The sequence below is a fragment of the Mustela nigripes genome, chromosome 2, assembly GCF_022355385.1.
Source record: "Mustela nigripes isolate SB6536 chromosome 2, MUSNIG.SB6536, whole genome shotgun sequence".
NCBI classification, from domain to species: domain Eukaryota; kingdom Metazoa; phylum Chordata; class Mammalia; order Carnivora; family Mustelidae; genus Mustela; species Mustela nigripes.
In genome coordinates, this window is record NC_081558.1 from 153,692,192 (window position 1) to 153,719,140 (window position 26,949).

At 38.5% G+C, this 26,949-nt stretch overlaps 1 protein-coding gene across 3 annotated transcripts in view; it reads right to left on the bottom strand.

Moving 5' to 3' along the window:
- The window catches only part of CFAP91 (cilia and flagella associated protein 91), a 95,808-nt gene extending 72,914 nt beyond the window's left edge, over positions 1–22,894 (bottom strand). For 2 of the 3 annotated variants that reach the window (XM_059388106.1, XM_059388107.1), the window contains exons 1-5: positions 22,690–22,894; positions 16,324–16,400; positions 15,458–15,615; positions 14,629–14,712; positions 13,352–13,405 (exon numbers count right to left, since the gene is read on the bottom strand). In XM_059388106.1, coding sequence (XP_059244089.1) covers positions 13,352–13,405; positions 14,629–14,712; positions 15,458–15,615; positions 16,324–16,400; positions 22,690–22,813 — 497 coding nt within the window. In that variant the 5' untranslated portion in view covers positions 22,814–22,894. The remainder of the gene's footprint in view (positions 1–13,351; positions 13,406–14,628; positions 14,713–15,457; positions 15,616–16,323; positions 16,401–22,689) is intronic. The other variant, XM_059388108.1, reaches the window with a different exon arrangement.
- Positions 22,895–26,949: the final 4,055 nt, after the last annotated feature.

The following is a 26,949-nucleotide window of genomic DNA, read 5'->3' on the forward strand; positions in this document are numbered from 1 at the left end:
AATCCATATTCATTAGGGATATTGGCCTGTAATTCTCCTAGGCCCCTGCATTCTCCCTCTCCCTCTGCCTGTTGCTCCCCCTGCTTGTAATCTTTCTCTTTCTCTGTCAAATGGATAAATAAAAACTTTAAAGAAATAAAAAATAAATGTTTAACAGAATTCCCCTGGAAACCCACCTGACCCTGGACTTTTGTTTGCTGGGAGATTTTTTTATCACTGATTTAATCCCATTGCTGGTTAGGGGTCTGTTCAAATATTCTATTTCTTCCTGCTTCAGTTTTGGTAGTATATATGTTCTAGGTCCATTTCTTCCAGATTGCCCAATTTGTTGGTATATAATTTTTCATAATATTCTCTTATAATTGTTTGAATTTCTGTGGTATTGGTTGTGATCTATCTTCTCTCATTTGTGATTTTATTTATTTGGGTCTTTTTCTTTTCTTCTTGATAAGTCTGGCTAGGGGGTTATCAATTTTATTCATTCTTTCAAAGAACCAGATCCTGGTTTCATTGATCTGTTCTGTTTGGTTTTTTAAAATTCTGTACCATTTTTTTTTACTCTATCGTTTCCCTTCTTCTGCTGGCTTTAGGTTTCACTTGTTCTTTTTCTAGTTCCTTTAGGTATAAAGTTAAGTTGTGTATCTGAGATTTTTCTTCTTCCTGATATAGGCCTATCTTGCTATATACTTCTCTCTTATGATCACTTTTGCTGCATCCCAAAGGTTTTGGACCAGCATGTTTTCATTTTCCTTTTTTTCCATGTATTTCTTTTATGTCTTCTTTAATTTCCTGGTTGACCCATTCATTCTTTAGCAGGATGTTCTTTAACCTCCATGTATTTGTGGTCTTTCCAAATTTTTTGTGGTTGACCTCAAGTTTCATAGCATTGTGGTCAGAAAATATTCATGGTATGATCTCAGTCTTTCTGTACTTGTTGAGGCCTGATTTGTAACCTAGTATATGATCTATTCTGGACAATGCCCATGTGCTCCCAAAAAGAATATGTATTCTGCTGCTTTAGGATGGAATGTTCTGAATATATCTGTTCAGTCCATCCAGTTCAGTGTGTCATTCAAAGCCATTGGTTCCTTGCTGATTTTCTGCTTAGATGATCTGTCCATTGCTCTAAGTGGCCATTAAAGTCCCCTATTGTCAGTGAGTTCCTTTATGTTTGTATTAATTGTTTTATATATTTGGGTGCTCCCAAGTTGGGGGCATAAATATTTATATTCGTTAGATCTTCTTGTTGGTCAGACCTGTTTATTAGGATACAGTGCCCTTCTTCAACTCTTGTTTTTTACAGCCTTTGATTTAAAATCTACTTTATGGGTGTCTGGGTGGCTCAGATGGTTAAGCATCTGCCTTTGTCCCAGGTCATGATCCCAAGGTCCTGGGATTGAACCCCACATCAGGCTCCCTGCTCAACAGAGAGCCTGCTTCTCCCTTTCCATCTGCTGCTCCCCCTGCTTGTGCTGTCAGATAAATCAATAAAATCTTAAAAATAAATAAATAAAATAAAATCTACTTTATCTGACATAAGCATGGCTACTCCAGCTTTGTTCTGATGTCTGTTAGCATGTTAAGTTGTTCTCCATCTCACTTTCCAGCTGTAAGTGCCTTTAGGTCTAATGTGAGTCTCTTGTAGGCAGCATACAGACGTCTTGTTTTGATTTTTTTGTTTTGTTTTGATCCATTCTGATAACTTATGTTTTTTGATTGGAGCATTTCGTCCATTTACATTGAGTGATTATTGTTAGATATGAGCATTGTGTTACTTGTTTTGTCCTTGTTCCTGGAGATTTTCTCTGTTCATTTCTAGTCTTTGTTACTTTTGGTCTTTCTTTTCCAGGGAAAGTCTCCTTTAAAATTTTTTGCAGGGCTGGTTTAGTGGTCACAAACTTCCTTAGTTTTTGTCTGGGAAACACCATCTTTCCTTCTACTCTGAATGACAACCTTGCTAGATAGAGTATTCTTGGCTTTTCCCATTTCTAAAATACTTTGGCTTTTCCGAGAATATTTTCCCATTCAGCATGTTGAATATATCATGCCACTCCGTTCAGGCCTGCTAAGTTTCTGTGGAAAGGTTTCTTGCTAACATTATTTGTCTTCCCTTATAAGTTAGGGACTTCTTTTGTCTTGATGCTTTTATGATTTTTTTCCCTATCTCCACATTTTGCAAATTTTACTACAATGTGTCTTGGTGTTGGCATGCTTTTGCTGATTTTGATGGGAGTTCTCTGTGCTGCCTTGATTTGGATATATGCTTCCTTCCCCAGATCAGAAAGTTTTCAGCTATCATTTCCTCAAATAAACCTTCTGCCCCTTTTTCCTCCTCTTCTTCTTCTGGGACTCCTATGATATGAATGTTATATACTTTGTGGATACACTGAGTCCCCTAAATCTACATTCATGATCCAATATTTTTCTTTCTCTCTTCTTTTCAGCTTTATTATTTTCCATAATTTTATCCTAGTACTTCTTCATATCTTGTCCACCCTTGTTGTCATTATCCAATCAATTTTGTATCTTGGTTATAGAATGTTTTATTTCAGCCCGACTAGTTTTTAGGTCTTTTATCTCTGTGATAAAGGTCTCCCTGATGTCTTCTATGCTTTTCTCAAGCCCAGCTAGTATCCTTATGATTATTGTTTTAAATTCTGGATCAGGCATATTACTTATATCTGTTTTGATTAGATCACTACTGTGAACTTTTCTTTTTCTTTCTTTTGGGATGAATTCCTCCATCTTGGTATTTGTTTAGGTCTCTGTCTTCTTCTGTGTGTTATGAAAGCCTGTTATATTTCCTGCTCCTGAGAGTAATAGCTTTATGAAGAAGAGGTTCATATGCTGTCGAGGGCTACACACTTCAAAAAGTGTCTCTCTAGATGCTGTGTACATTTGCTGCTGTGTTATGGCTATTCTTTCCCTCAGGTCATTCCTCTGCAGAATTTCACATTGCCTGCACTGGGGACTGCTTGGAACTTGGCCAGAGTGTGGCAAATTTTAACTATGTGTGCTCTGGTCTGTTTATTAAGAGAGACCTGATGCTTTGCAGCACTCTATGGTCAGTAGACTTGGTGCATACAGTGCAGTTATGCTGCTCTTCTGGGGGAGGGGCCCACTACTCAGGTTCTCAGGCACACTTGCCCTAGTAAAGAAGTAACTGCAGAGTGCAAGGGGGCAGGGCTTGGTGTAAGCAGTTTATGCTGCCACTGTTAGCTTGTGTTGCTTACTGTAGTTAGTTTATGCTGAGGGGCAGGGAAGAGAAATGGCACCAGCCCTCTCCCTTGAGAGGGGAGTTTGGGCCCACTACTGTCTAGGAAGCCCTTAGAGAAGAGTGAACAATCTTCCCTCGTATGTCCCAGGGATCCCACAGATCCCTGCCTTCACCCTGTGTCCAGATGTCTGCCCACTTGCAGTGCAGGGCATCTGTGGGTTTTTTTTTTTAATATTTTATTTATTCATTTGACAGAGAGAGAGAGAGAGATCACAAGTAGGCAGAGAGGCAGGCAGAGAGAAAGGGGGAAGCAGGCTCCCTGCCTGCTGAGCAGAGAGCCCGATGCAGGACTTGATCCCAGAACCCCAAGATCATGACCTGAGCTGAAGGCAGAGGCTTAACCCATTGAGCCACCCAGGTGCTCCAGGGCACCTGTATTTTATCCCAGGCAGGCTGGCTGAGTTTTACAGCTCCAAACTGTAGGGACCTGGCATGGCTTGGACATTCCCTCTGGGGAAAGGTCTTGCCACATTGGGGCTGGTACAGGTTTGTCCTAGAAATAGCAGAACATACAGGAGTTAGGAGTAAAGTGAAGCAAAAACAGTGTCCAGGTTAGCCACCCTCAGAAGATGTTTGTGTCTGTGCTAAGGGTTGGGGGAGCATAATGGTGCCTGCCATCTCTTTTTTCCTTGAAGAAGCAATTCTGCTTCTTGCAGATGCACTCCAAGAAGGGGGAACCATCTCTCTCTGTATCCCAGGGGATCCTTGGATCATGCTGTATCCTCTCAGGCTATCTGCCCTCCTTCTCCACAGGAGCACTGCAGCACCTATGAGGCTCCACACCAGCCATGACACAGAACTCTAAAACTCCAGTCTGAGTTCTGTTGACTGTAAAAACTCACAATAATCAGCCCCGTTCATCTTCCCAGCCAGTCTCTTGGGGGAAATGATTTCCTTGTGTGAAATGTTTCCCCTATGCAACACTGCCCACCACCTTGCCTCTCTCCATGATTAGGTCTCACTTCCCTCTGCAGCACCCCACATCACATCTGCACACCTCCAACCTTCCACAATGTGACCTTTTCTCTCCCTCTGGTGGTGCAGTTTGTTCTGTCAGTACTCAGATTTCTTGGGTGTTCAGAATAATAGCTGTGTTCAAGGAATAAGGTAAGCCTAGGGTCCTCCCATCTTTGCTCGAAAAACCACAAGTTTTTGATTTTCATGAAGTTCAGATTACCCATCATTTCTTTAAAGAATTGTACCTTTGGTGTTACAGCTAAAAATTCATTAACATACCCAAGGGCATCTAGGTTTTTTTTCTTGTTATCTTCTTTTTTTTTTTTAAGATTTTATTTATTTATTCGACAGAGAGAGATCACAAGTAGGCAGAGAGGAAGGCAGAGAGAGAGGAGGAAGCAGGCTCCCCGCTGAGCAGAGAGCCCGATGCGGGCCTCGATCCCAGGACCCTGAGATCATGACCTGAGCCAAAGGCAGCGGCTTAACCCACTGAGCCACCCAGGCGCCCTTCTTGTTATCTTCTAAGAGTTTTAGAGTTCTGCATTCTACCTTGAGATCTGTGATTCATTTTGAGTTAATTTTTGTGAAGGGTGTAAGGTCTGTGTCTGGATTCTTTTTTTTTTTTTTCCTTTTGCATGTAGATGTCCAGTTGTCTCAGCACCATTTGTTAAAAAAACTACTTTGCTCTATTGTATTGCTTTTATTCTTTTTGTCAAAATCAGTTGGTTATATTTATGTGGGCTTACATCTGGGTTCCCTATTCTGTTTCACTGATCTGTCTTTTATTTTCCCAATACCATTATGTCTTCATTACTATAGCTTAATAGTAGGTCTAGAAGTCAGGTAGTGCCAGTCCTCCAACTCTGTTCTTCTCTGTCAATATTGCATTGGCTATTGTCAACACATAAGGACTATTCATATAAGCTCTAAAATCAATTTTTGATAGCCATAAAATAACTTACAGGGATTTTGACTAAGATTACATTAAATCCATAGATGAAGTTGTGAAGACTTGACATCTTGACCATACTGAATCTTGTCATCCAGGAACATGGAATCTCTCTCTACTTATTTAGTTCTTTTATTTCTTTCATCGAAGTTTTATAGTTTTCCTCCTATAAATCTTGTATATATCTTATTGAATTGATACCTAAATATTTCATTTTTTTATGATAATGTATATGGTACTGCATTTTTTTATTTTAAATCCCACTTGTTCATTGCTGGTATATAGGAAAGCAATGGACTGTTGTTTATTAACCTTGTACTCTGCAGCCTTACTATAATCACTTATTGGTTCTGGTATTTTTAGTCCTTTTTCCCCAATATTCTAAATAGATAAACATAGCATCTGCTAACAAAGACAGATTTCTTCCTTACCAATCTGTGTAACTTATTTTCTTTTCTTGTCTTACTGCATTAGCTAGGACTTTTATGATGTTGAAAAGAAGGAGTGACAGGGGACAGACAGCTTTGCCTTGTTCCTGATCTTGGAAAAGCTTTGAGTTTCTCAACATTTAAGTATACTGTAAGTTTTTGTACATGTTCTTTATCAAGTTGAGGAATTTTCCTTCTAGTCCTAGTTTACTCATAGTTTTTATCATGAACAGGTATTAGATACAGTGAAGTACTTTTTCTGCCTCTATTAATATGATCATGTGATTTTTCTTGTTTAGCCTGTTGATATGACGGATTATACTAACTGATTTCCAAATGCTGAATTAGCCTAGTATCAGCCTGGTTGTGGTGCACTGCTGGATTTGATTTGCTAATATACTGTTGAGAATTTCTGTGCCTATGTTCATTGGTCTGCAGTCTTCTTTCAATGTCTTTGTCTGTATTTTGGTTTTAGAATAATGCTGGCCACATAAAGTTAGAAAGTATTCCCTCTTCTATTATCTAAAACAGATTGTTGAGGATGGTATCATTTCTTCCTTAAATGTTTGGTAGAATTCACCAGTAGACCCATCTGAGTCTGGTGCTTTCTGTTTTGGAAGGTTATTAATTATTGATTTTATTTCTTTAATAGATACAGGTCTATTCACATTGTCTATTTCTTCTTGTGTGAGTTTGGACAAATTGTGTCTTTCAGGTATTTTCTTTTTAAAAGGAAAAGATTTACCAGAGAAAGAGAGCAGAGTGAGAAAGAGAGAATGAGTGGGCTGGGGGAGGGGCAGAGAGAAAGGGAGAAGTAGGCTCCCAGCTGAGGAGGGAGCCTAGGCTCAATCCTGGGATCATGAACCAAACTGAAGGGAGACACCTTTTTTTAAAAAAAATAAAATAAAATAAAGATTTTATTTATTCGTTTGAGAGAGAAAGAGAGACAGAGGGCGCCTGGGTGGCTCAGTGGGTTAAGCCTCTGCCTTCGGCTCAGGTCATGATCTCAGGATCCTGGGATAGAGTCCCGCATCGGGCTCTCTGCTCAGCAGGGAGCCTGCTTCTCCCTCTCTCTGCCTCTCTGCCTACTTGTGCTCTCTCTCTCTGTTTCAAATAAATAAATAAAATCTTAAAAAAAAAAAAAGAAAGAAAGAAAAAGAAAGAGAGACAGAGAGAGCAAAAGCAGGGAGAGCAGCAAACAGAGGGTGAGGGAGAAGCGGGCTTCATGTTGAGCATGGAGCCCAACATGGGGCTTGATCTCAGGACCTGGAGATCATTACCTGAGCCAAAAGTAGACGCTTAACCATCTGAGCCTCAAGAAATTAGTCTTTTCATCTAGGTTACCAAATTTGCAGGTATTGTTATTCATAGTATTCCTTTACATTTTTAACATCAATAAAATCTGTAGTGAGGTCCTTGTTTTCATTTCTGATATTAGTAAATTGTGTCCTCTCTGTTGTTGTTGTTTTTTTTTTTTTTTTTTAGTTATCCCAGCTAGAGGTATCAATTTTTTTTTAAGATTTTATTTACTTATTTATTTATTTGTCAGAGAGAGAGGGGGAGAACACAAGCAGGCAGAGCAGCAGGCAGAGGCAGAGAGAGAAGGAGGCTCCCTGCTGAGCAAGGAGCCCAATGTAGGACTCGATCCCAGGATACTGGGATCATGACCTGAGCTGAAGGCAGCAGCTTAACCAACTGAGCCACCCAGGTGTCCCTAGAGGTATCAATTTTAGTGATCTTGTTGACGAACCAGCTCTTGGCTTCACTGACTTTTTTCTATTGATTTCCTTGATCAATTCCATTGATTTATGCTCTAATTCTTATTGTTTCCTTTCTTTTGCTTTGGATTTAATTTGCTCTCCTCTTCCTAGTTTCCTAAGGTGAAAGCTTAGATGATTGGTTTTAGTTATTTTCTAATACATAAATTCAATATAAATTTCCCTCTGAACACTGCTTTCAATGTACTCCATAAATTCTGATAAACTGTATTGCCATTTTCATGAAGCTCAAAATACTTTTCAATTTCTGTGGAAATTTCTTCTTTCTCCTTTGTGTTATTTAGAAATGTATCATTTAATCTCTACATATTCAGGAATTCTGTTACCCTTCTGTTACTAGTTTCTGGTTTAGTTCCATTGTGGTCTGACAGCAGACACTGTATGATTTCTATTCTTTCACGTTTGTTAAATTGTGTTTTATGGCCCAGAATGTAGTCTATCATGGTGAATGTTCCATGTGAACTTGAGAAAAATATGTATTCTGCAGTTGTTGGACAAAGTAATCTATAGATATCAATTACATCCAGTTGATTGATGGTGTTGTTGAGTTCAACTAGGGCCTTCCTGATTTGTTGCCTGCTAGATGTGTCCATTTCTGCTGGAAGGGTGTTAAAGTCTCCAACTATGATAATGGATTCATCCATTTCTCCTTGTAATTCTATTAGTTTTTGCTTTATGTAGTTTGACATTCTGTTGTTAGGTGCATACATGTGAAAGAATGTATGTCTTTTTGGAGAACTGAGCCTTTTATCATTACATAATGCCTCTATTTATCCCTGATAATTTTCCTTGCTTTGAAGTCTGCTCTTTTTGAAATTAATATAACTACTGTAGGTTTCTTTTAATTAGTGTTGGCATAATGTATTTTTCTCCACCCATTTAATCTATAGGTGTCTTGGGGCACCTGGCTGGCTCAGTCAATAGAGCAACTCTTAGATCTTGGGGTTGTGAGTTCAAGCCCTACACTGCGTATAGACATTAAAAATAATTTTTTTAAAAGATTTTATTTATTTATTTGACAGACAGAGTTCACAAGTAGGCAGAGAAGTGGGCAGGGGGTAGGGAAGGAAGCAGGCTCCCTGCTGACCCAGGACCCTGAGATCATGACCTGAGCTGAAGGCAGAGGCTTAACCCCTTGAGCCACCCAGGTGCCCCAACATTAAAAATAAAATCTTAAAAAGAATCTATAAGTGTCTTTATAGTTAAAGTGGGTTTCTTTAAAAAAAGAGAGAGAGAGAGAGAAAGAGAACAAGAAATAGACTCTTTTAACTATTGAGCACAAATTGGTAGTTACCAGAGGGGAGGTAGCTGGAGGTATGGGTAAAATAAATCATGGGGATTAAACAGTACATTTATTATGCTGAACATCAAGTAGTGTATAGAACTGTTGTATCACTACACTGTACAGGTGAAACTAATATAACATTGTATGTTAACTATACTGGAAAATTTAAAAACTGAATAAAATAAAAAATAAAGTGGATTTCTTATTGACAATATATAGTTGGTTCTTGTTTTTTGATCCATCCTGACTATATCTGTCTTTTAATCGGTACATTTAGACCACTGATGGTTAAAGTGATTGTTGATATATTTGGATTAAGGTCTACTATATTTGTTACCATTTTCTATTTGTTGTTCTTGTTTTTTGTTCTTATTTTGTCTTCTACCATATTTCTGCTTTTTATGGCTTTAGTTGAACATTTTATATGATTTTACTTTATCTTTTTTATTAAGTATTATTAGTTATACTTCCTTTTTGACTTTTTTTAGTGGTTGCTCCAGAGCTTGCAATATATATTTAAAACTAATCCAAGTCCACTTTCAAATAACATTATATTCCTTCATGGGTAGTGTACATACATTATATAATAACAAAATAATCCTAATTCTTCTCTTTCACCTATCATTGCTGTCATTTTACTTTATATAAGCATACATAAGCAAACACACACACACACACACAGTTGAACCCTGAACAATATAGGTTTTAATCACATAGATCCATCTATATGTGGATTTTTTTCCTAAATACAATACGGTACTGTAAATCTATTTTCTGTTATGATTTTCTTAACATTGTAAAAAATATAGTACATAATATATACAACATACAAAATATGTATGTGTTAACTGACTGTTTATATTATTGGTAAGCCTTCCAGTCAACAGTAGGCTATGAGTAGGTTAAGTTTTAAGGAAGTCAAAAGTTATGCATAGATTTTCAGTATGTCAGGGTCAGTACCCTTAACCTCCATATTTTCAAGAGTCTACTGTGTATCAACTATATATGTTTCCAAACACATCGTTGCTGTTATTTTGAACAAACTGTCAACTGTTAGATTAAAAAAATAAAACTTTTCATTTTACCTTCATTTATTCCATCTTTTCTTTATGCAGATCCAAGCTTCTGACTTTTATTATTTTCCTTCTCTCTAAAGAACATCTTTTAACATTTCTTATAAGGTCTAATGGCAACAGATTTTCTCAATTCTTGTTTGTCTGAGAAAGTTTTTATTTCTCCTTCACTTTTAAAGGTAATTTCATAGGATACAGAATTCTAGGTTGATTTTTTTTCTATCTCAACACTTTAAATTTTCACGTCTCCCTCTTCTTACACATGTGATTTCTGAGAAGTCAGAAGTAATTTTCATCTTTGTTCCTCTGTAAGTAAGGTATTTTTGTCCTCTAGATTCTGTCAAAATTTCTTTTTTATCTTGATTCTCTTTAGTTTGAATAAGATATGTCTTATCAGTGAAAAGTAATTATCAGTAAGAGAAGTGTACTTTTGGCATTTATCCTGCTTGGTGTTCTCTGGGCTTCCTAACTCTGTAGTGTGATGTCTGATATTAATTTGGGGAAGTCCTCAGTGATTGTTTTAAATATGTCTTCTGTTCCTTTCTCTCTTTCTTCTTCTGGTATTTCCATTATACATTTATTTTATCTTTGTAGTTGTCCACAGCTCTTGGGTATTCTGTTCCTTTTTTCAGTCTTTGTGTCTTTATTCTCTTTGCTTTCCAGTTTTATGACTTTCTATGGTTCTAACTTATAGCCCCAAAATTCTTTCGTAAGCTATGTCCAACTTACTAGTGAGCCCATCAAGGGTATTCTTCATTTCTGCTATAGCATTTTTTATTTCTAGCATTTTTTAAATTTAAGATTTCCTTTTCTCTGTTTACACTGCCTATCTGATCTTGCATGCTATCCACTTTATCCATTAGACCTCCTTAGCATGTTATCATAGTCATTTTAAATTCTTGATCTGATAATCCAACATATCTCCCATGTCTGGTTCTCATGCTTATACTGCCTCTTCAAATTGTTTTTTGCCTTTCAGTATGCCTTTTGATTCTTGACTGATACACATAATACTGGGTGAGAAGAACTACTGTAAATAGGCCTTTAGTAATGTGGTGGTGAAGTGGGAAAGAGGGCAAAATAAGTATTCTATTGTCCTGTGATTATGTCTCAATCTTTTGGTGAGCCTATGCATATGGACTGTGAATTTCCTGTTTCCCAGTTTTTTCTCCATCTGCCCTCCTCCCCAGGTTGGGCAAGATGGTTAGAGAAGGATAGAATTGCATATTATCCTTCCCCCAGGTGAGTTAGGCCATAGTAATTCCAGGAGGTTAGACTCTGGTTAACTAGTTTCTCCTAATAACTGACCTTGTTAAGAACACAGTGCTCTGGCATATTTCAAAATAGTTCCCTTTCCACTCCCCACATGAGGGGCTTTTTCCCTAAACCCCCTTTGAGAACCTAGTAGAGCTCCTGGAGGTAAATCTCACAAAATTGTGGGAGCTCCAATGACTAGGTCCCCCTAAAATTTAATTCTCAGAGCCTCCAACAACTCATCAATTTTTTTTAAAGATTTTATTTATTTGACAGGGAGAAAGAGACAGTGAGAGAGGGAAAACAAGCAGGGGGAGTGGGAGAGGGAGAAGCAGGCTTGCCACTGAGCAGGAAACTCGATATGGGGCTTGATCCCAGGACCCTGAGATCATGGCCTGAGCTGAAGGCAGACACTTAACAACTGAGCCACCCAGGCGCCCTGCAATTCATCAGTCATTGTTCAGGTTTTCCTATCTGGAATTGGTTTCTGGAGTCGTTTCTACTCATGAATCTCTGGGATTCTGGGAATCCATGCCTCCTTATAACCTGTCTGACACTCTAATCTTAGGGCAGCAGTTTGCCCTGAATCCTCCCCTTTCTTACAGATCCAAGAAAAGTTGTTGCTTTTTCAGTTTGTTCCGCTTTTTACTTGTTGATAGGACAGATGGCAACTGCCAAGCTCCTTACATGTGGAACTAAAACCTGCCACTGAACTTTTTTAAAATGTTAACTTTTTATCCTTTTCACCAAGATGCTTACATGAGTCCAAAGTAAAGAGTCCACGGCCAACCATGAAAGGCTGGAGAAGGCCAGCTGGTCCCCCAGACAATTCCATCCCTGCTAACGTAAGGTGAATTATCCTCATTGCTCAGAAATTCAACCCTGCCAGAATCCCAGAGCTGACTGCATTCAGGGATACTGATTAATTCCTTAAAAACTTCAAAGAGAATATCTAAGATGTCAACTGTTATGGTTTAATTCTTATAGGGAATCTCTCACATCACAGTTATTTAGAAAAGAAGAGGCTTAGTGTTCATCACTGTCAACCCGGAACTCCCCACAATTAAACAACTTTTAGACCTGACGTAAATATTACCTCCAAAGTAGATGATCCACTAAGCCTGCTTTCAAAGAGTTATCAAAGATATCTATAGGGATCTCCCAATCTCATATGTTCCTCCTTTCTCATACAGAGCATTTCACTGAAAACAAGTCTGCAGCCATCCCTGAGTAAACTGACACCACACAAAGTTGCTCTCTCTAGGGGGAGAGCAAGAAATCTATTCTCCATCTGTATAAGAGCCAAAAGTATCCATGCATAGTCTTAAAAAATCAGAGGAGAGGGGCACCTGGGTGGCTCAGTCAGTTAAGCATCTGCCTTTGGTTCAGATCATGATCTTGGGATCAAGCTCTGTGTCAGGCTCCTTGCTCAGTGGGGAGTCTATAAACCACCCCCCCACACTCATGCACTCCCTAATAAATAAATAATATTTTAAAATAAATAAATAAATACTCAGAATCAGGATCATAACTGGCACTTATCTTGAGGATTACAGGCATTTGATAACATCTATTCTTAAAATGCTGTATCATTAGGATATCCTTTAAATACTTGTTTGAAAGCCAAGCCCTATCCAAATTTCTGTTCAGAAATCTGAGACCTTAAGAAAGGCTTCTTTTCCTGATCATTTCAATGATTTCTCTTGTAAACACATTATGTTATACTGACACAGGAAACAGTAGAGCAAAACAGTACAGCCCTAAAACAATACTGGAGAACTGCACATTCATCCCAGCTTTGGCCCCTGTCCTTTACTTTTCTGTCACCTTGGGCCATTCCTCTCTGGGACAAAAACCATGTTTTGTTGATCATTGTATATTGAATAACCTTGTGTATATTAGATGATTATTAAATTATGAACTTCCAGTACTCAAAAACTATTTCATAACTGATTACTTTTCTCGATAAAATACTGAAGAGTTGTTGCCAAGTAAGTGTGTGTTTCAGGGAAGCAAAGAGGATATTTAAAGCATTTTTTAACTTGTATTTTTACCAAAATGTGTAATAAGAAATACATTTTACATCATAATCATTACATATGAACATATGTATATATCTATCCAAAACAGAAATTATTAGCAAAAAGGCAATTTACCCTCAAAGTATCTGATGCTTTTGGTTATTTTCTATTTCATTTTCTAAAATGCTATTCATGACCCACTAAAATATGTCATGACTTTCTAATGATTTGTGATCTGGAATTTGAAAAATGTTGATTTAGAGAACTATCTTCTGGAAACAAATATGGGAATAAACAGAAAAAAAAATTGTAAAATAACAGTTACTTACTTGGTTGCTGCAAAAACGACATTGAATGGCATCTGTTGAAATGGAAGGAAAGGTCTGGTGGAGAAAAACAAAAACATGTGGAACTTTTTCATTGTGTGCTCTCTGGGCTTTATTCCAACTCTCATATTAGTCCCTTAAAATCAGTGAGCTTGAATATCCCGTACTGGTAATCCTCAAATCTGGACAAACACAAAATCACTGGAGAGTGGGGGAGATTTTGTTTAAAATGCTAATTACCAAGTCTAGCCCAGGAGATCCAGGAGATTTAAGATAGAGCTAATGAATCTGCATTTGTAATAAACATTCCAGTGTTTTCCCTGCAGATGGTAAACAAGCCACAGTTTCAGAAGCAATGCCTTATACCTGGGCTTCAGCTGGTCATCCGTTCCCAGCAACTTCAGTTCCCTGAGACACTGTGAAATTCGCAATGACTTAGTTCTAAAAACTACCCCCAGAAAGTCTAGGAATTGAGAATACTATGTTGAAAATTTAAGACTTCTCTAAAAAGTCAGCGTTATAAAACTTCTCTAAAGAGGTTGCTTACAAATAACAATGTGGATAACAAATTTATGTTCTCAAGAAAGCTTATGTACATATGGCATCACGACTGTTTTTCTAACCACCTAAGACCTATAGAGAGATCCTCATTTTATTTTAACCCAACTACAGGATTATCACATGAATACTGATCACAAATGAAACAAAGTGAAATTTTCGACCATGTTGGTTTTGACAACACTCACACAAAGACAGTGAATGTTGCCTATTTGTCCACTTATCACAATTTCCCATGTACTATGACTGTCATGATGAATCTGCTATATCTCATTTGATTTGATGACTTCATTTTGTTCTCAAATTTACATTCTTACTTACAGCTACTGATGTTAGGCAGATTTAGCTGGAATCCCAGATCTGCCACTTGCTAACTTAAGAGACTTCAAGCAATTTATTTTTCCTCTCTTGGTCTCAGCTTCCTTATTGATAAAGAGGGATAATATATCTTATCCTACAATTCTGTTATAAAAATTGATTATATAGAGTGCCTGCCTCGCTCACTTGGTAGAGCATGCAACTACTGATCTTGGGGTTGTGAGCTAGAGCCCCTCGTTGGGTGTAGTTTTACAATCTAAAAAAAAAAAATGATTATAGATATAAAGCACTTAAACTGGTACGTGACACACTGCATGCACTCAAAACTGACAGCTGCTAATATTCTCATAAAAGACATTTTCTAATAATATCTGGGCTCATTTTCATTAATAATTACTTTTTACCTTTCAAAATATTTGTAGCGATTCCTTCCAGTAACTTCAGGATCTTCATAAGTCTCTTTAGTCATCTGAAAAGACTCACCAGTTCTAAAATGAAGCAGAAAAACATTATTAAAGTCTAATGTGTCATTTTCAAATATAATTTCTATTTCATATTTTTATGTCTATAAAGTAGGAGATGCACAGAGTATCTGAGACTGAGAGCAAAGTCATCTATAACATGCATCTGACTGACCTACATCTCAGACTACATAATAATTACTTTCCCTGAGCCAGGAAACCAGGGGCTAAAAAGAAGAAGGAAGAGTAAGAAAAAAGTGGGTTTATGAAATCTCACATACAAAAATACACACTTTTAATTAATAGTATATAGGAATAACAGAGTTTTAAGAGAAACTTTTTATGTCCAGGCTGAAAGGTAGCTTTTTAAACTTACTAGGCATGATTTGTAAATAATTAAAAGAATAAAGAATTCAAGAGACTTGTCTCTGAAGGTGCTTTGGCTGCAAATCTCCAAATATATATATATTTAGATATTAGCAGAAGGGTATAGTTGCAATTTCTAAGATGGATCAAAGAAACAAATTCAGTCACTTCTACCTCTACCTTTGGTGGCAAATTGTCATTTAATATATATATTCACTCCAAGCTTCTGAGAATATCTACTAACTATAATCCCATAACCTTTGCCCCTGAATCAGATCTCTTTTGGTCAATTGACCCGGGTGTAACATCACAATTGTACTTTTTAAAAATGCAGAATAAAAATTCTTAAGAAGAAAAACACATTTATTAAAAACATGATTAGCAGCCAAAGCTACCTGACACTTACGTGGTAAGCTGCCTGAGGGCTTCTCTGTGTTTCTCCTCCTGTCCTTTCCATTCCCGGCGGATGAATGGTGGGACAGGGTCTGCCTTGCTCCAATAGAGAGAATATCTTGGATAATGGATCAGGTTACTGAACATGGTTCTAAACCTGGGAACTTTTCTCTAATATTAGGACAGGCAGATAGGGAGGAAAAGGACAAAATCTTACCATCAGATTTTCTTAAAAATTTTCTTTTATTTGACAGACAGAGATCACAAGTAGGCAGAGAGGCAGGCAGAGAGAGAGCCAGGAAGCAGGCTCCACACTGAGCAGAGAGCCCAATGCAGGGCTCGATCCCAGGACCCTGAGACCATGACCTGAGCTGAAGGCAGAGGCTTTAATCCACTGAGCCACCCAGGTGCCCCACCATCAGATTTTCTAAAGCATTTTATTTATTATTATAAATTTTGAAAGGTACAAAAACAGTATATATGGCATAGAAAGAAGGGTAATTGTATATGAATAGAATATCTCTAGAAAGATACCCAAGAAACTGATGGCAATGGATGATTATAAGAAGGGGGATGAGGGACAGAATTTATTTCATACTATATATGTTTCTGTACTATTTGAATTCTTTTAACACAGGCACATATAACTTTTCCCACTGAAATAAATTAGGTTATAATGAGTCCTTTATTCACTATTAGTTAATTAATCTTCACAGTGGGCCATAAGTATCAAGATGTCTTATCCCATAGTAATCATGGCAGAGTGATTTCTGCAGAATACAAAATCCACTGGAAATCTCATGATTAGTCAGTCTGATTAGTGTGGTTAGCAAAACTAGATGGTTCAAGTTCATTAGGTGGCCTTAGTCATTGATTTACCAGTCTGTTTCGAATCAGATTAGCTTGGATAGTTGCCTGTGTATGGTCTTTCTCACTCGACACAATAAACAATGGATCTGCAAAATAAACAATAAGGTGGTATAAGGAATGGAATATATCTAGACTGAGAATAATAGCAAAAAAATGTAACTTCTTAATTGGAAAACTAATTACAAGATTTAGATATTGCCTAACTCTACAGAAGCTCATTGCCCTTTTACTCTGTCACCAGTGAGAGTCTGTTAGATGCATTTCTCCTCCGTATATTCCAAAGTCAGGAAATAGAATTAGAAGGCAAAAAGTAGGCCTGATATGTTCTCAAGCACCCGAGCATAAATACGCCATCTTTTCTTTCAGACCGCTTTCTGTTACCCAGACCACTTTCTGGGTCTAGGTGGCCCAAGAAATACTCTAAGATATATACACTAACTACGCCCCTTTGCAAGTGAAAGAAATAACACACTGCAGCACTACCTCCCATATTCAGTACAAGGGAAAGATACAAACTCTTAACAACATGTCACCTCAGAATTGATAAACATAATAAGAAAATGTCATTCTCTAATAATAAATAAATAAAATCAGCTATAATTCACTCCTTAAATTTAGAAGGATGTTGATGATGGGACAAAGTTTTTTCTCCAAAGTTCAACAAAAGGTTACCCTGTTATTGTAAGTATGGGTTTGTTAGGTATATCTTTAAAACAATGAATAATATTTATGATTTATTATGCCATCTCTTAAAATGAAATAACATGACATTAAATTCATAAGCAACCTTCAGATAGAGGTTTGATTTCCCAAATAGGTATCTCTTTAGAAACAAATACCCTGGCCAACTAGTCTATATGACTTGGCAATATATTTCTTCACAGGAATTAATAATTGTCATTGTGATTTATAAGTAATTTAAATTTAATTTAATTTAGATAATGTGAGTCAATTCCTAGAGTCTAATAACTCCTCAGTTACCAAACAAAAATGATATATTGGATGCAGATTTTTAATATTCTCCCCAAGGTTGAAAAACTACAAGAGGCTCAGCTCTCTTTCATTCAAGAAAGATTTATGGACAGGTTACTATGTTCAAGGTGCCTCGAACATATCAAGAAAAAGATAAAGATCCCTGACTTCATGAGAGACAATAAACAACACAACAAATTTGCATATTATATAATATGTTAGAGGACAGTTAAGTGCTACTAAAAAAGTGGGGAAAGAGCAGGTAAGGGAAATTGGGTTGCAATTTTACACAGAATAGTCAGGGCAGACCAGGCCTCATTGAGGGATGACTTCTTTTTTTTTTTTTTAATGATTTTATTTGTTTGTTTGTTTGTTTGTTTGACAGAGAGAGAGGGAGGGAGAGAACAAGCAGGGAGAGCAGCAGAGGGAGAAGCAGGCTCCCCACTGAGCAGGGAGCCCAATGTGGGACTCAATCCCAGGACCCAGGGATCATGACCTGAGCCAAAGGAAGATGCTTAACCTCACTGAGCCACTCAGGCACCCCAAAGGGTGGCATTTAAGGAGACCTGCAAGTGGGGAGTTGACTACAGAGTTATCTGAAGAGCATTTGAAGCAGAGGAAACAGAGCAAAGGCCCTAGGACGGCAGCATGCCTGATGTGTTTGAAGAACGGCAGAAACCAACAGGATTGAAACAGAGTGAGAGGGGCAAAACAGGGTAGATAAAAGGTCAGGCAAGTTATCAGGGGCCTAGATCACATGGGGCTTTGTGGACCACTGAAAAGACTTTGGCTTTTAATCTGAGTTAGGTGGGAAACCATTGTAAGATTTTGAAACAAGATGTGACAAAATCTGACTTACATTTTAAAACGTTCATTGTAGGGGCTCCTGGGTGGCCCAGTTGGTTAAGTTTCAGCTCAGGTCATGAGCTGAAATTGGGGTTGTGGAATTGAGCCCCACATAGGGCTCTGTACTCAGTGTGGAGTTTGCTTGGGATTCTCTCCCTTTCCCTCTACTCTCCTCCTCTACCTCTCTACACCTCTCCCCACTTATCTCATATGCTCTCTCTCTAAAATAAATAAATAAAATATTTTAAAAAATAATAAAATGTTCATTGTTGCTGCCCAGTGAAGAACAGATAGCATGGAAACAATCGAAAAGACAGGGAGACCTATTAGGAGGCTCATGCAGTGAGCCTAGAGAAAAAATGATATTGATGGCAAGAGAACTTATGAAATGGGGCAGGATTTTAGATATATTTTTAAGGTTGGACAGAGAGGACTTATTAATGGATTGGAATGGTGTGTGTCAGAAAGAGAGAGAGATGAGACAATGATGGCTCCAAGATTTTTCGACTTAGCAATGTATTGGGCTGGATGGATGGAACTGGAGGAGATTATGCTAAGTGAAATAAGTCAAGCAGAGAAAGTCAATTATCATATGGTTTCACTTATTTGTGGAATGTAAGGAATAGCATGGAGGACATTAGGAGAAGGAAGGGAAAAATAAAGGGTGGGAAACCAGAAGGGGAGATGAACCATGAGAGACTATGGACTCTGGGAAACAAACTGAAGGTTTTGGATGGCAGGTTGGGGAGGGATGGGTTGGCCCAGTGAGGGGGTATTAAGCAGGGCACATACTGCATGGAGTACTGGGTATTATATGCAAACAATGAATTATGGAACACTACATTAAAAACTAATGATGTACTGTAAGGTGACTAACATAACATAATAAAAATAATAATAATACAAAAATAAAGTATGGGGCTGGTATCAATTGACACAGGAAAGCCTGTGATGGTGCAGGTTTTTAGGGAGAACATGAAAAGCATGCCTTAGGCATCTATTATATGTCCAAGTGGAGAAATGAAGCAGGCAATATGATATAAGAATCTAGAGTTTGGGAGAGAAGTCTGGATCAGTGATAAGACTTTGGGAATCATCATCCTTAGATATACTCTTCTTCAACTGCAGCACCCAAATCCACACCTATGATTCAAGTTGAGAAGTGATGAAAACTGGGCTGATTAGGAATGATGAGACCAGATTTTATGGCCCCAAATTACAGGCTAGTGAATCTGAAGGCTGAATGAATGCACCTGTTTAAAGGGGAAAAGGCTATAGCTTCAACACATCTGATATATTAGGAATAGTATGGGACAAAGGGAAACTTTTTTAAAGATTTATTTATTTATTTATTTATTTGACACACAGGGAGAGAGAGAGAGAGAGCATAAGCAGGGGGAAGGGCAGGAAGACACTTAACTGACTGAGGCGCCCAAGTGCCCCCAAAAGGAAATTTCTATTCATACTCTTACTTTAAGTGATTTAAAAGATGTCACTGGGTCTTTGGTTCCACCCGTGTTGTTCATTTTAAATGAGCTTAGGCTGCATTTCTCCTAAATCTGAATAATAAATTATAAACCATTCTCCTCTTCTACCCATAAGGAGTACAAAGACATGTGATCTATAGAAACATTCCTGCCATCCATAGAAGATAATGGCATAATACTGTAGGATTTATGGCTACATTCTGCAACATACCCCACAACTGTGATCATAATCAATGCTCGAAAGGCAATAGAAAGACCTCTGAGATGCCCAGGTAATAGTACTCACCAGGTATCACTTGCTTATTCCTGGACAGGTATTAAGTACTTTAGAAGCAATATTCCATTTAATCCTTTCAAAAAGCCAATGAGATAGGCACTAGGCCTCCTTTTTATAGGGGAGGAAACTGAGGCTTCAAGAAATTAGCCACTTACTGACCGTTAGAATTTCAACTCCAATCCTTCTGGTTCCCAGGCCCAATATTATTGGAACCCCATGAATTTTATGGGTGGAAGTTTCCCACAGAAACCATGGGAAAGCCCCTCAGCCAATTTAACTGTACTGTAGAAACTGTTCTGGCAAGCCTACGAAGTTATCACAACCAAGTAATCATGAGAAGAAGTGTATAAAACCCCAAGACAGAAGGATTACTTTTAGGCAAAAATATACTAAATTGCATATTCGGGGGGGGGGGGGAAGGAGGAAAGACCTTATGATATATCTAGAAAGCATTTTAAAACATTTTTGGAAGCTAGAAAAACTGTATCATATAGTTAAAAGGCTTTCATTATCAGGACTACTGTATATGTAACTATATATATATATATATACACTGTATATGTAACTATATATATAGTTATATATACTACTGTATATATAACTAATAATGTACAGATTCAGCAAAGTGACAATGTACACTGGTCACTTCAAGAGGTACTTGAGAGACACAAAGCATTTACCAAAAAACTGAGTTAAATGCAAAATGGTATATAAATGAGGTAAAATCTACTAAGAAAATGATGTTAACTCTAAAATACCAAAAAAATGGAAGGCATCTGAATCAATCTTAATTGCTAGAGTGATCAGAAGAGTAAATATTACATTTAATGAAGGCACCCAAAGCTTCTTAGAGGAGCAAAAGCCTTGCAGACAATTAACTATGGTGAAAAGTCCATTGGGTTTGAGGGGTGGGAACAGGGGAAGCATGAAAAAGTTGGAAAGGTGTTCACGTGTATACCACTGACCACCACACCGACACTAGCACAGTTCTGTCAGGGTGGAAACTGGACCCAAGTCAGTCAATTCACTGGCTTGTCAACAATCTACCTTATTTCTCTCTTCAATTTTCAGCTAAGATACATGAGGTCTCTATACAATTGATGATGAGTTTTAGGATAAGAGGTCATGTAGACTGCCACCCCAGTCCCCATCACAGTAAGAGAAATCCATAAAGAAGTGGCTTCCTGTCAGATGGAAGAAGGAAACATATGCACAGAAAAGAGCAAAGGTTAGAGTTGATAGCTAAAATACAGGATGCTCCATTAAATTTCATATAGGCAATGAATAACTTTTCATATAAATAGATCCCAAATATTGCATGGGGCTAAAAATTTGTATTAAAATATTATTCATTGCTTATTTCAAATTCAAATTTAACTGTGCATCCTATACTTTTACTTGCTAAATCTGACAAACTAAACAAGGTAAAAAAACCATAAGGTCCAAGAAATCAGGCAGAAGGGCACCACAACTTAGTTCTGACCTTCCTTGTCTTGGTTCTACTTTGTCCTAGCTAAACTATGCTTCCTGTCCATTAATAGTTGTGAGACTCTCTGTTTTATTGGAACAATCCAAACTTTATTTGGCCTGTTTTGAGTGGGTTTCTGTTCCTTGCAAGGAACATGGAAACATTTAGCAATCCTTCTGCAAGAGCGAAAGAGAGAGAAAGAGAGAAAGCAATACTTTTAAGGATAAAAGAGACAAGAAGCTTGATAAATTCTTTGCCTGTCTTTACTGAAGAGGTCTATCCAATTTCCAAATTACCTTTGAAACCAACGTGATGTTTTTACAGTTTACCAGACTTATTTTTACAAGATGAAACCAAGAGTGAATGAAGAAAACCACTGCCCATAATACCCAAGCAACCCATTACACAGTCCCTATACCAGGAAATGGGTAACCTCTGGATATCCATCCAAAGATGATCCTGGGAATCCTAGAGGAGCTACCACATGGTTAAAAAGCAATGCAGGGTTCAGAAGAAGAGCATGGGATCAATGAGGGCAAAATTAGAAAAATCATGTTTAATTGATTAAAATTCTTATAATAGTAAATTCAAAATTCAGTAAGGTTTTTTGTGAAGCAGCTCGCATATGTACCAACACTGATGATGATAAGCCTGCAAAACTGTATAAAACAAGTACCTAAAGAACTCAAGGAACTTAAAGATCCAGTAAAAGAAACAGAACATCAACGGACAAGCATAGTACTGAAACAAACTGGGCCTGCCTTTACTGACCCAAAAGAATCCAGCGGACATAGTTTATAAGCAATGCTCTGATGAGTAACAATAAGTTTTTTAAAAAAGATAAAACTAAAAACAAAGGTGAGATAAACTGCTACTTCTTTATATACAAAGCCAAATTTTGAGTTGCCCGGAGAATGGGAGCGGGAAGGTCATTTTTGCAGTTTCATCGTGGGGATTTGAGTGAATCTCCAACTCTGCAAATCACTGCACACTTTTCTGGATAACAAAACAGTGGGAACAGGTTTTAGAAAGACTGCTTAAGGCTGTGCAAATTATCAGGAAAAGATCGTGGCGAACAGTAAAGGCGGATGATCCGGCGCGGTGTTCAGACACGCTGAGTACACCTGGGGCTCCCAACGAGCAGGGAGAGCACCGCCACCTGGGAGCTCCGAGCTGCCCCCACCCAACAAAGGATAACCGCGGACAAGGGATCTGATCTGAGGCTCATCTTCCGCTCACCGGGCTCCTGGCTCGGTCCCACTGTCCCGAAGCCCACCTAGCTCAGGAGGCAGTAACTCAGGAGGGAAGTCTGGTGTCACCCTTACCGTACAGAAAATCATACTGTCGACTGGTAGAGACGTTGCCCCAGGCCCTCGACCTCACCCCGCACCGGGTCTGAGACACCTGCAGGTTGGCCTGGGGCTCCTCGATAGTCACCACATGGCTCATGGTGTCGCCTCTTCCCTCCGGCCAGCCGGGGACCAACTAGGGACGCGTAGCTGCTGTGTGCACGGTAGCTATGGTAACCTCCTCCTCAGCCTCGAGATAAGGGGCGGGGCGAGGAGCACGAGAGGGAGGGCGGGGCGAATTCGTGGGCGGGCCTTGAAACGGAAGGGGTGGGCCTGGCGTGGGAGAGGACAGGTAGGGTCCGCAAAAGGGATGGGTGGGGCTAGGCGCTGGAGAGGAAGGTTGGGGGCGGCGAAAAGAGAAGCACCCAAAGGCGTAGGGGAGTGAAGGGCACGGGGGTTTAGAGGAAGAAAGATTGAAAAGAGGGCATTCCTGAGGCGGGGAGGCCGCTGGGCTGGGGAAAGACGTCCTACCTTCCCAAAGCACTCCCAAAACTGACGTGAGCCTTCAACCACCTACCCTGGGTTCGGCCCCGAGAGCCGGAGTCCAATGCTCAAATCCAGCAGCGTTTTGGGAATTACAGTTCACATCTTTCGGAAATCCCTGTGAAATCTTAGAACCTTCTAGAATAGTTGGGGTCTTTCATTTCGGACATCCCCTTTCTGCGGGGCTTATTCTGCTTTTTAAAACTATTAAGGAAAAATTTAAACAGGCAAAAGTGAATCCATTTTTAATAACCCTTACATACCCATCACCAAGAATCAACGCTTAACATTTTGGCAATCTAATTTCATCCCTCCCCCAACTCTATGCTTGAGTATTTTGAAACAAATCCCAAACATTATTTTACCCTTAATGTGCATCTCAAACTGATACAGATTTTTTAACTTCACATCTAACCTAATTTCACATCTAACAAAATTAAGAATTCCTTCATGTCATCTAATACTCACTACATATTCAAATTAACCTGGTTAAAGCCAAATGTCATTTAATGTTTTTTTTTTTTTCCTATCAAAAGATTAAAAAAAAAAGTCTTCACATTGCATTTTGGTATAGTTCTTAAGTCTTATAACAGATTTTTTAACACTTTCAATGATTTCCTTTACTATCTGGGATTCTTCTATTTAAAAAAAAAAAAACTTTCTAGGGCACTTGGGTGGCTCAGTAGGTCTTCCTGCCTTCAGCTCAGATCATTATCTTGGAGTCCAGGATGGAGCCCCACATGGGGAGTCTGCTTCTCCCTCTGTCCCTTACCACCCTGCTTATTCTCTCTCTTGCCATCTCTCTCTCAAATAAGAATCTTTAAAAAAAATTTTTTTTTCACCAACTCATTGGTTTTCCTGAAATAGAGGGATCCTAGAAGAAACACTACATAAATGCTGTGGTTTTTCCCTTTAATTGTAAAATTTCAGAAAAATGAGTTGGTGCCTTAGCAACCTCCAATATTAACCAGTGAGGTTTTGTTTGGTTGGTATCACTAGGAATGCATACATTTTACATATCTGATGTGGTTTAATCCATAATTTATGATACTCAAATTCTGTTAGGCTAGTGGCACACCTTAGAGTTGACTGCTTTGTCCTTTTGATGTGATCCATTGACACACTGAATAAGCCTACAGGCCTACTATCCCTCTTTCCACACATACTCTTGGTTTTGTTTACTCCTAAATTTCTTGGGGATTTTACAAAACAGCCATAAGCTTTGTCACTCCCAAGCCCTTGCTCAAGCCGATTCCTTTGCCTAATATGCCTTTTCTTATTTATGCACCCCAACTAATTTAGGTATCCTTGAAGACTCAGTGCTAACTTCATGTAGTTTTCTCAAATCCCCACAAAAGAGTGAGGCTTCATTCTTTCTTCCAAAACTACAGTAGTGCCAATAGCATGGACCACCTTGAATTAGTAATTATTGCAACTCTGCTCTGCACAACTGTGAGTTCACTGTGGATGCAGGCCTTCACATGATTATTTTGTATCTCTGAAGTTCCTGATAAATGAAAACTTAATAAAATGATTCGTAAATGAAAAATCCATCCATTTATTAAACAAATTTACTATCTACTATAAAATAGGTGTTGAAGATTCTGAGATAATTTGTACAGCTTACTGAATTATGGAGAAAACAGACACAGAAACAAAATACAATGTTTAATGGTATAATAATATTTTTTCTGTCTGTGGGCATAGCTACATTTCCCATTTTCTGTCCCTTCTTCCCAGAACGTTCCTCATCCCTGTCGCTGACTCCTCATCATTTGAGTTCTCAGCTAAAATATCCCCCCCTTAGAAAGACTTCTCCTCACTGAATCACATAAATGATCTTCAGTAGCCAACAACCAGCCTCTTCCATAAATACACTGGGAGACATTAACCAATAGAATACATCAAATGTGATGATATATATGTGACTATGTGATTGTCTTATGTAGACAGTACAATCCATTTTACTGGAGTTGCTTACTCTCTCCCTTGCTTGAAGGAAGCAAGTGGCCATGTTGGGGAATCTCACATAACAAGGAATGGAGCCTCTTGAAGCTGAGGGCAACCTCCAACCCACAGCAAGAAACCAAAACCTTCAATCCTGCCACTCCAGAAACTGAACTCTGCCAAAAACCTGAGTGAGATTAAAAGCATATCCTTCCTCATTAGAACCTTAGATAAGATCACAGTCTCACCCAGTATCTTCACTGCAGTCTGAGACCCTGGAGGAGCTACTTAAGCCATGCCTAGATTCCTAACTATAAAAACCAAGATAGGGACACCTGGGTGGCTCAGTTGTTTGAGCCGCTGCCTTCGGCTCAGGTCATGATCCCAAGGTCCTGGGATCAAGTCCTGCATCGGGCTCCTTGCTCGGCAGGGAGCCTGCTTGTCTCGCTGCCTCTGCCTGCCTCTCTGCCTGCTTGTGTGTACTCTCTCTCTCTATCTCTGGCAAATAAATAAAATCTTTAAAAAAAATAAAACATTTTAAATTTTAAAAAATTAAAAAAAATAAAAACCAAGATAATACACATCTATTACTACTAGGTTTTTGGTAATGCTACACAGCAAGAAATAATGTGCAGTCTTTATGAAATTACATGGTATTTTGCAGTTTACTTGTAACTTTGATATTGTAGAGGAGCGCTAGTTAATAAAAAAAATCATTAAAGTTATACTTTGCCATATTGAAAGACAGTTGGCAATGTTTCTGCTTATCTTTTAAGGGGGATACTCTCTGCCCTTGTTCCTTTGGGTAGGAAAAACCTTGGACAATACAGATAGTGTGCACTTCTAGAGCAAAGGGCAGGTTTGCTTAGAGCCTTAGAAGTCAGTCTCCTCGGCAACTCCATGGTTAAGCATCTGGCATTGGCTCAGGTCATGATCCCAGAGTCACAGGATTGAGCCCCACATTGGGCTCCCTGCTTAGTGAGGAGTCTGCTTCTCCCTCTGTCCCTCACCCTACTCATGCTCTCACTCTCTTGCACTCTCTCAAATAAATGAAAACCCTTAGAAAGAAAAAAACAGTCTCCCTTTGAGCAAAGGGCAGACGTTCTTACCACCCACTAGTAAAGATTTGGGTTTCCTAAGCTCACTGTTTTTTTCCTGTAATGTAACCCAGTGTGTATGCAGATGTCATTTGGCCTTCTTCACATCACCCTGTGGGAATTAGAGCTCAGTGAACTGACACAAAAATGCTGATACACCGCTGCTACAGCTGTAAGTAATAAATTACCCTTTACCTCTGACCTAGTAGTTGCTGGCTTCTACTAGCATTCATGGGACTGTAGTAGGCAAATAGGGTATAGTTTTAAACCCTTCAGAGTTCTTAAAAAGCTATAGAGCATGATAAATAGCCCATATTTGCCTATGGAAATTGGAAGGCTTTTTTTCCCCACAGGCAGAAATGTAAATACTATATAAAATTACCTCTGAACTTATTAACTAGAGAAGTGAGAATTTTCAAGCCTTGTAATTCTTCTCTCTCAGCATATGGTGTCACTCCTCTACCAACATCTACTTCCTACCCTTGCTTGGTAAAGGCGCCACAAATGGAATTAGTTAGGCCTGAAAAATAGCTAAGCACTTTCGTCATGGTTGGATTTTAGAAAGCATTTCTTTAGTTGTTGCTTTTTACATTACCAGGGCTGTCATCCATAGAATGACGGCTTGGTGGCATTCATAGGTTATGCTTCCATTCAGTACCACACAATAACATATTCACTCTACGATAAAGAAGTCCATTATAGTCACCGT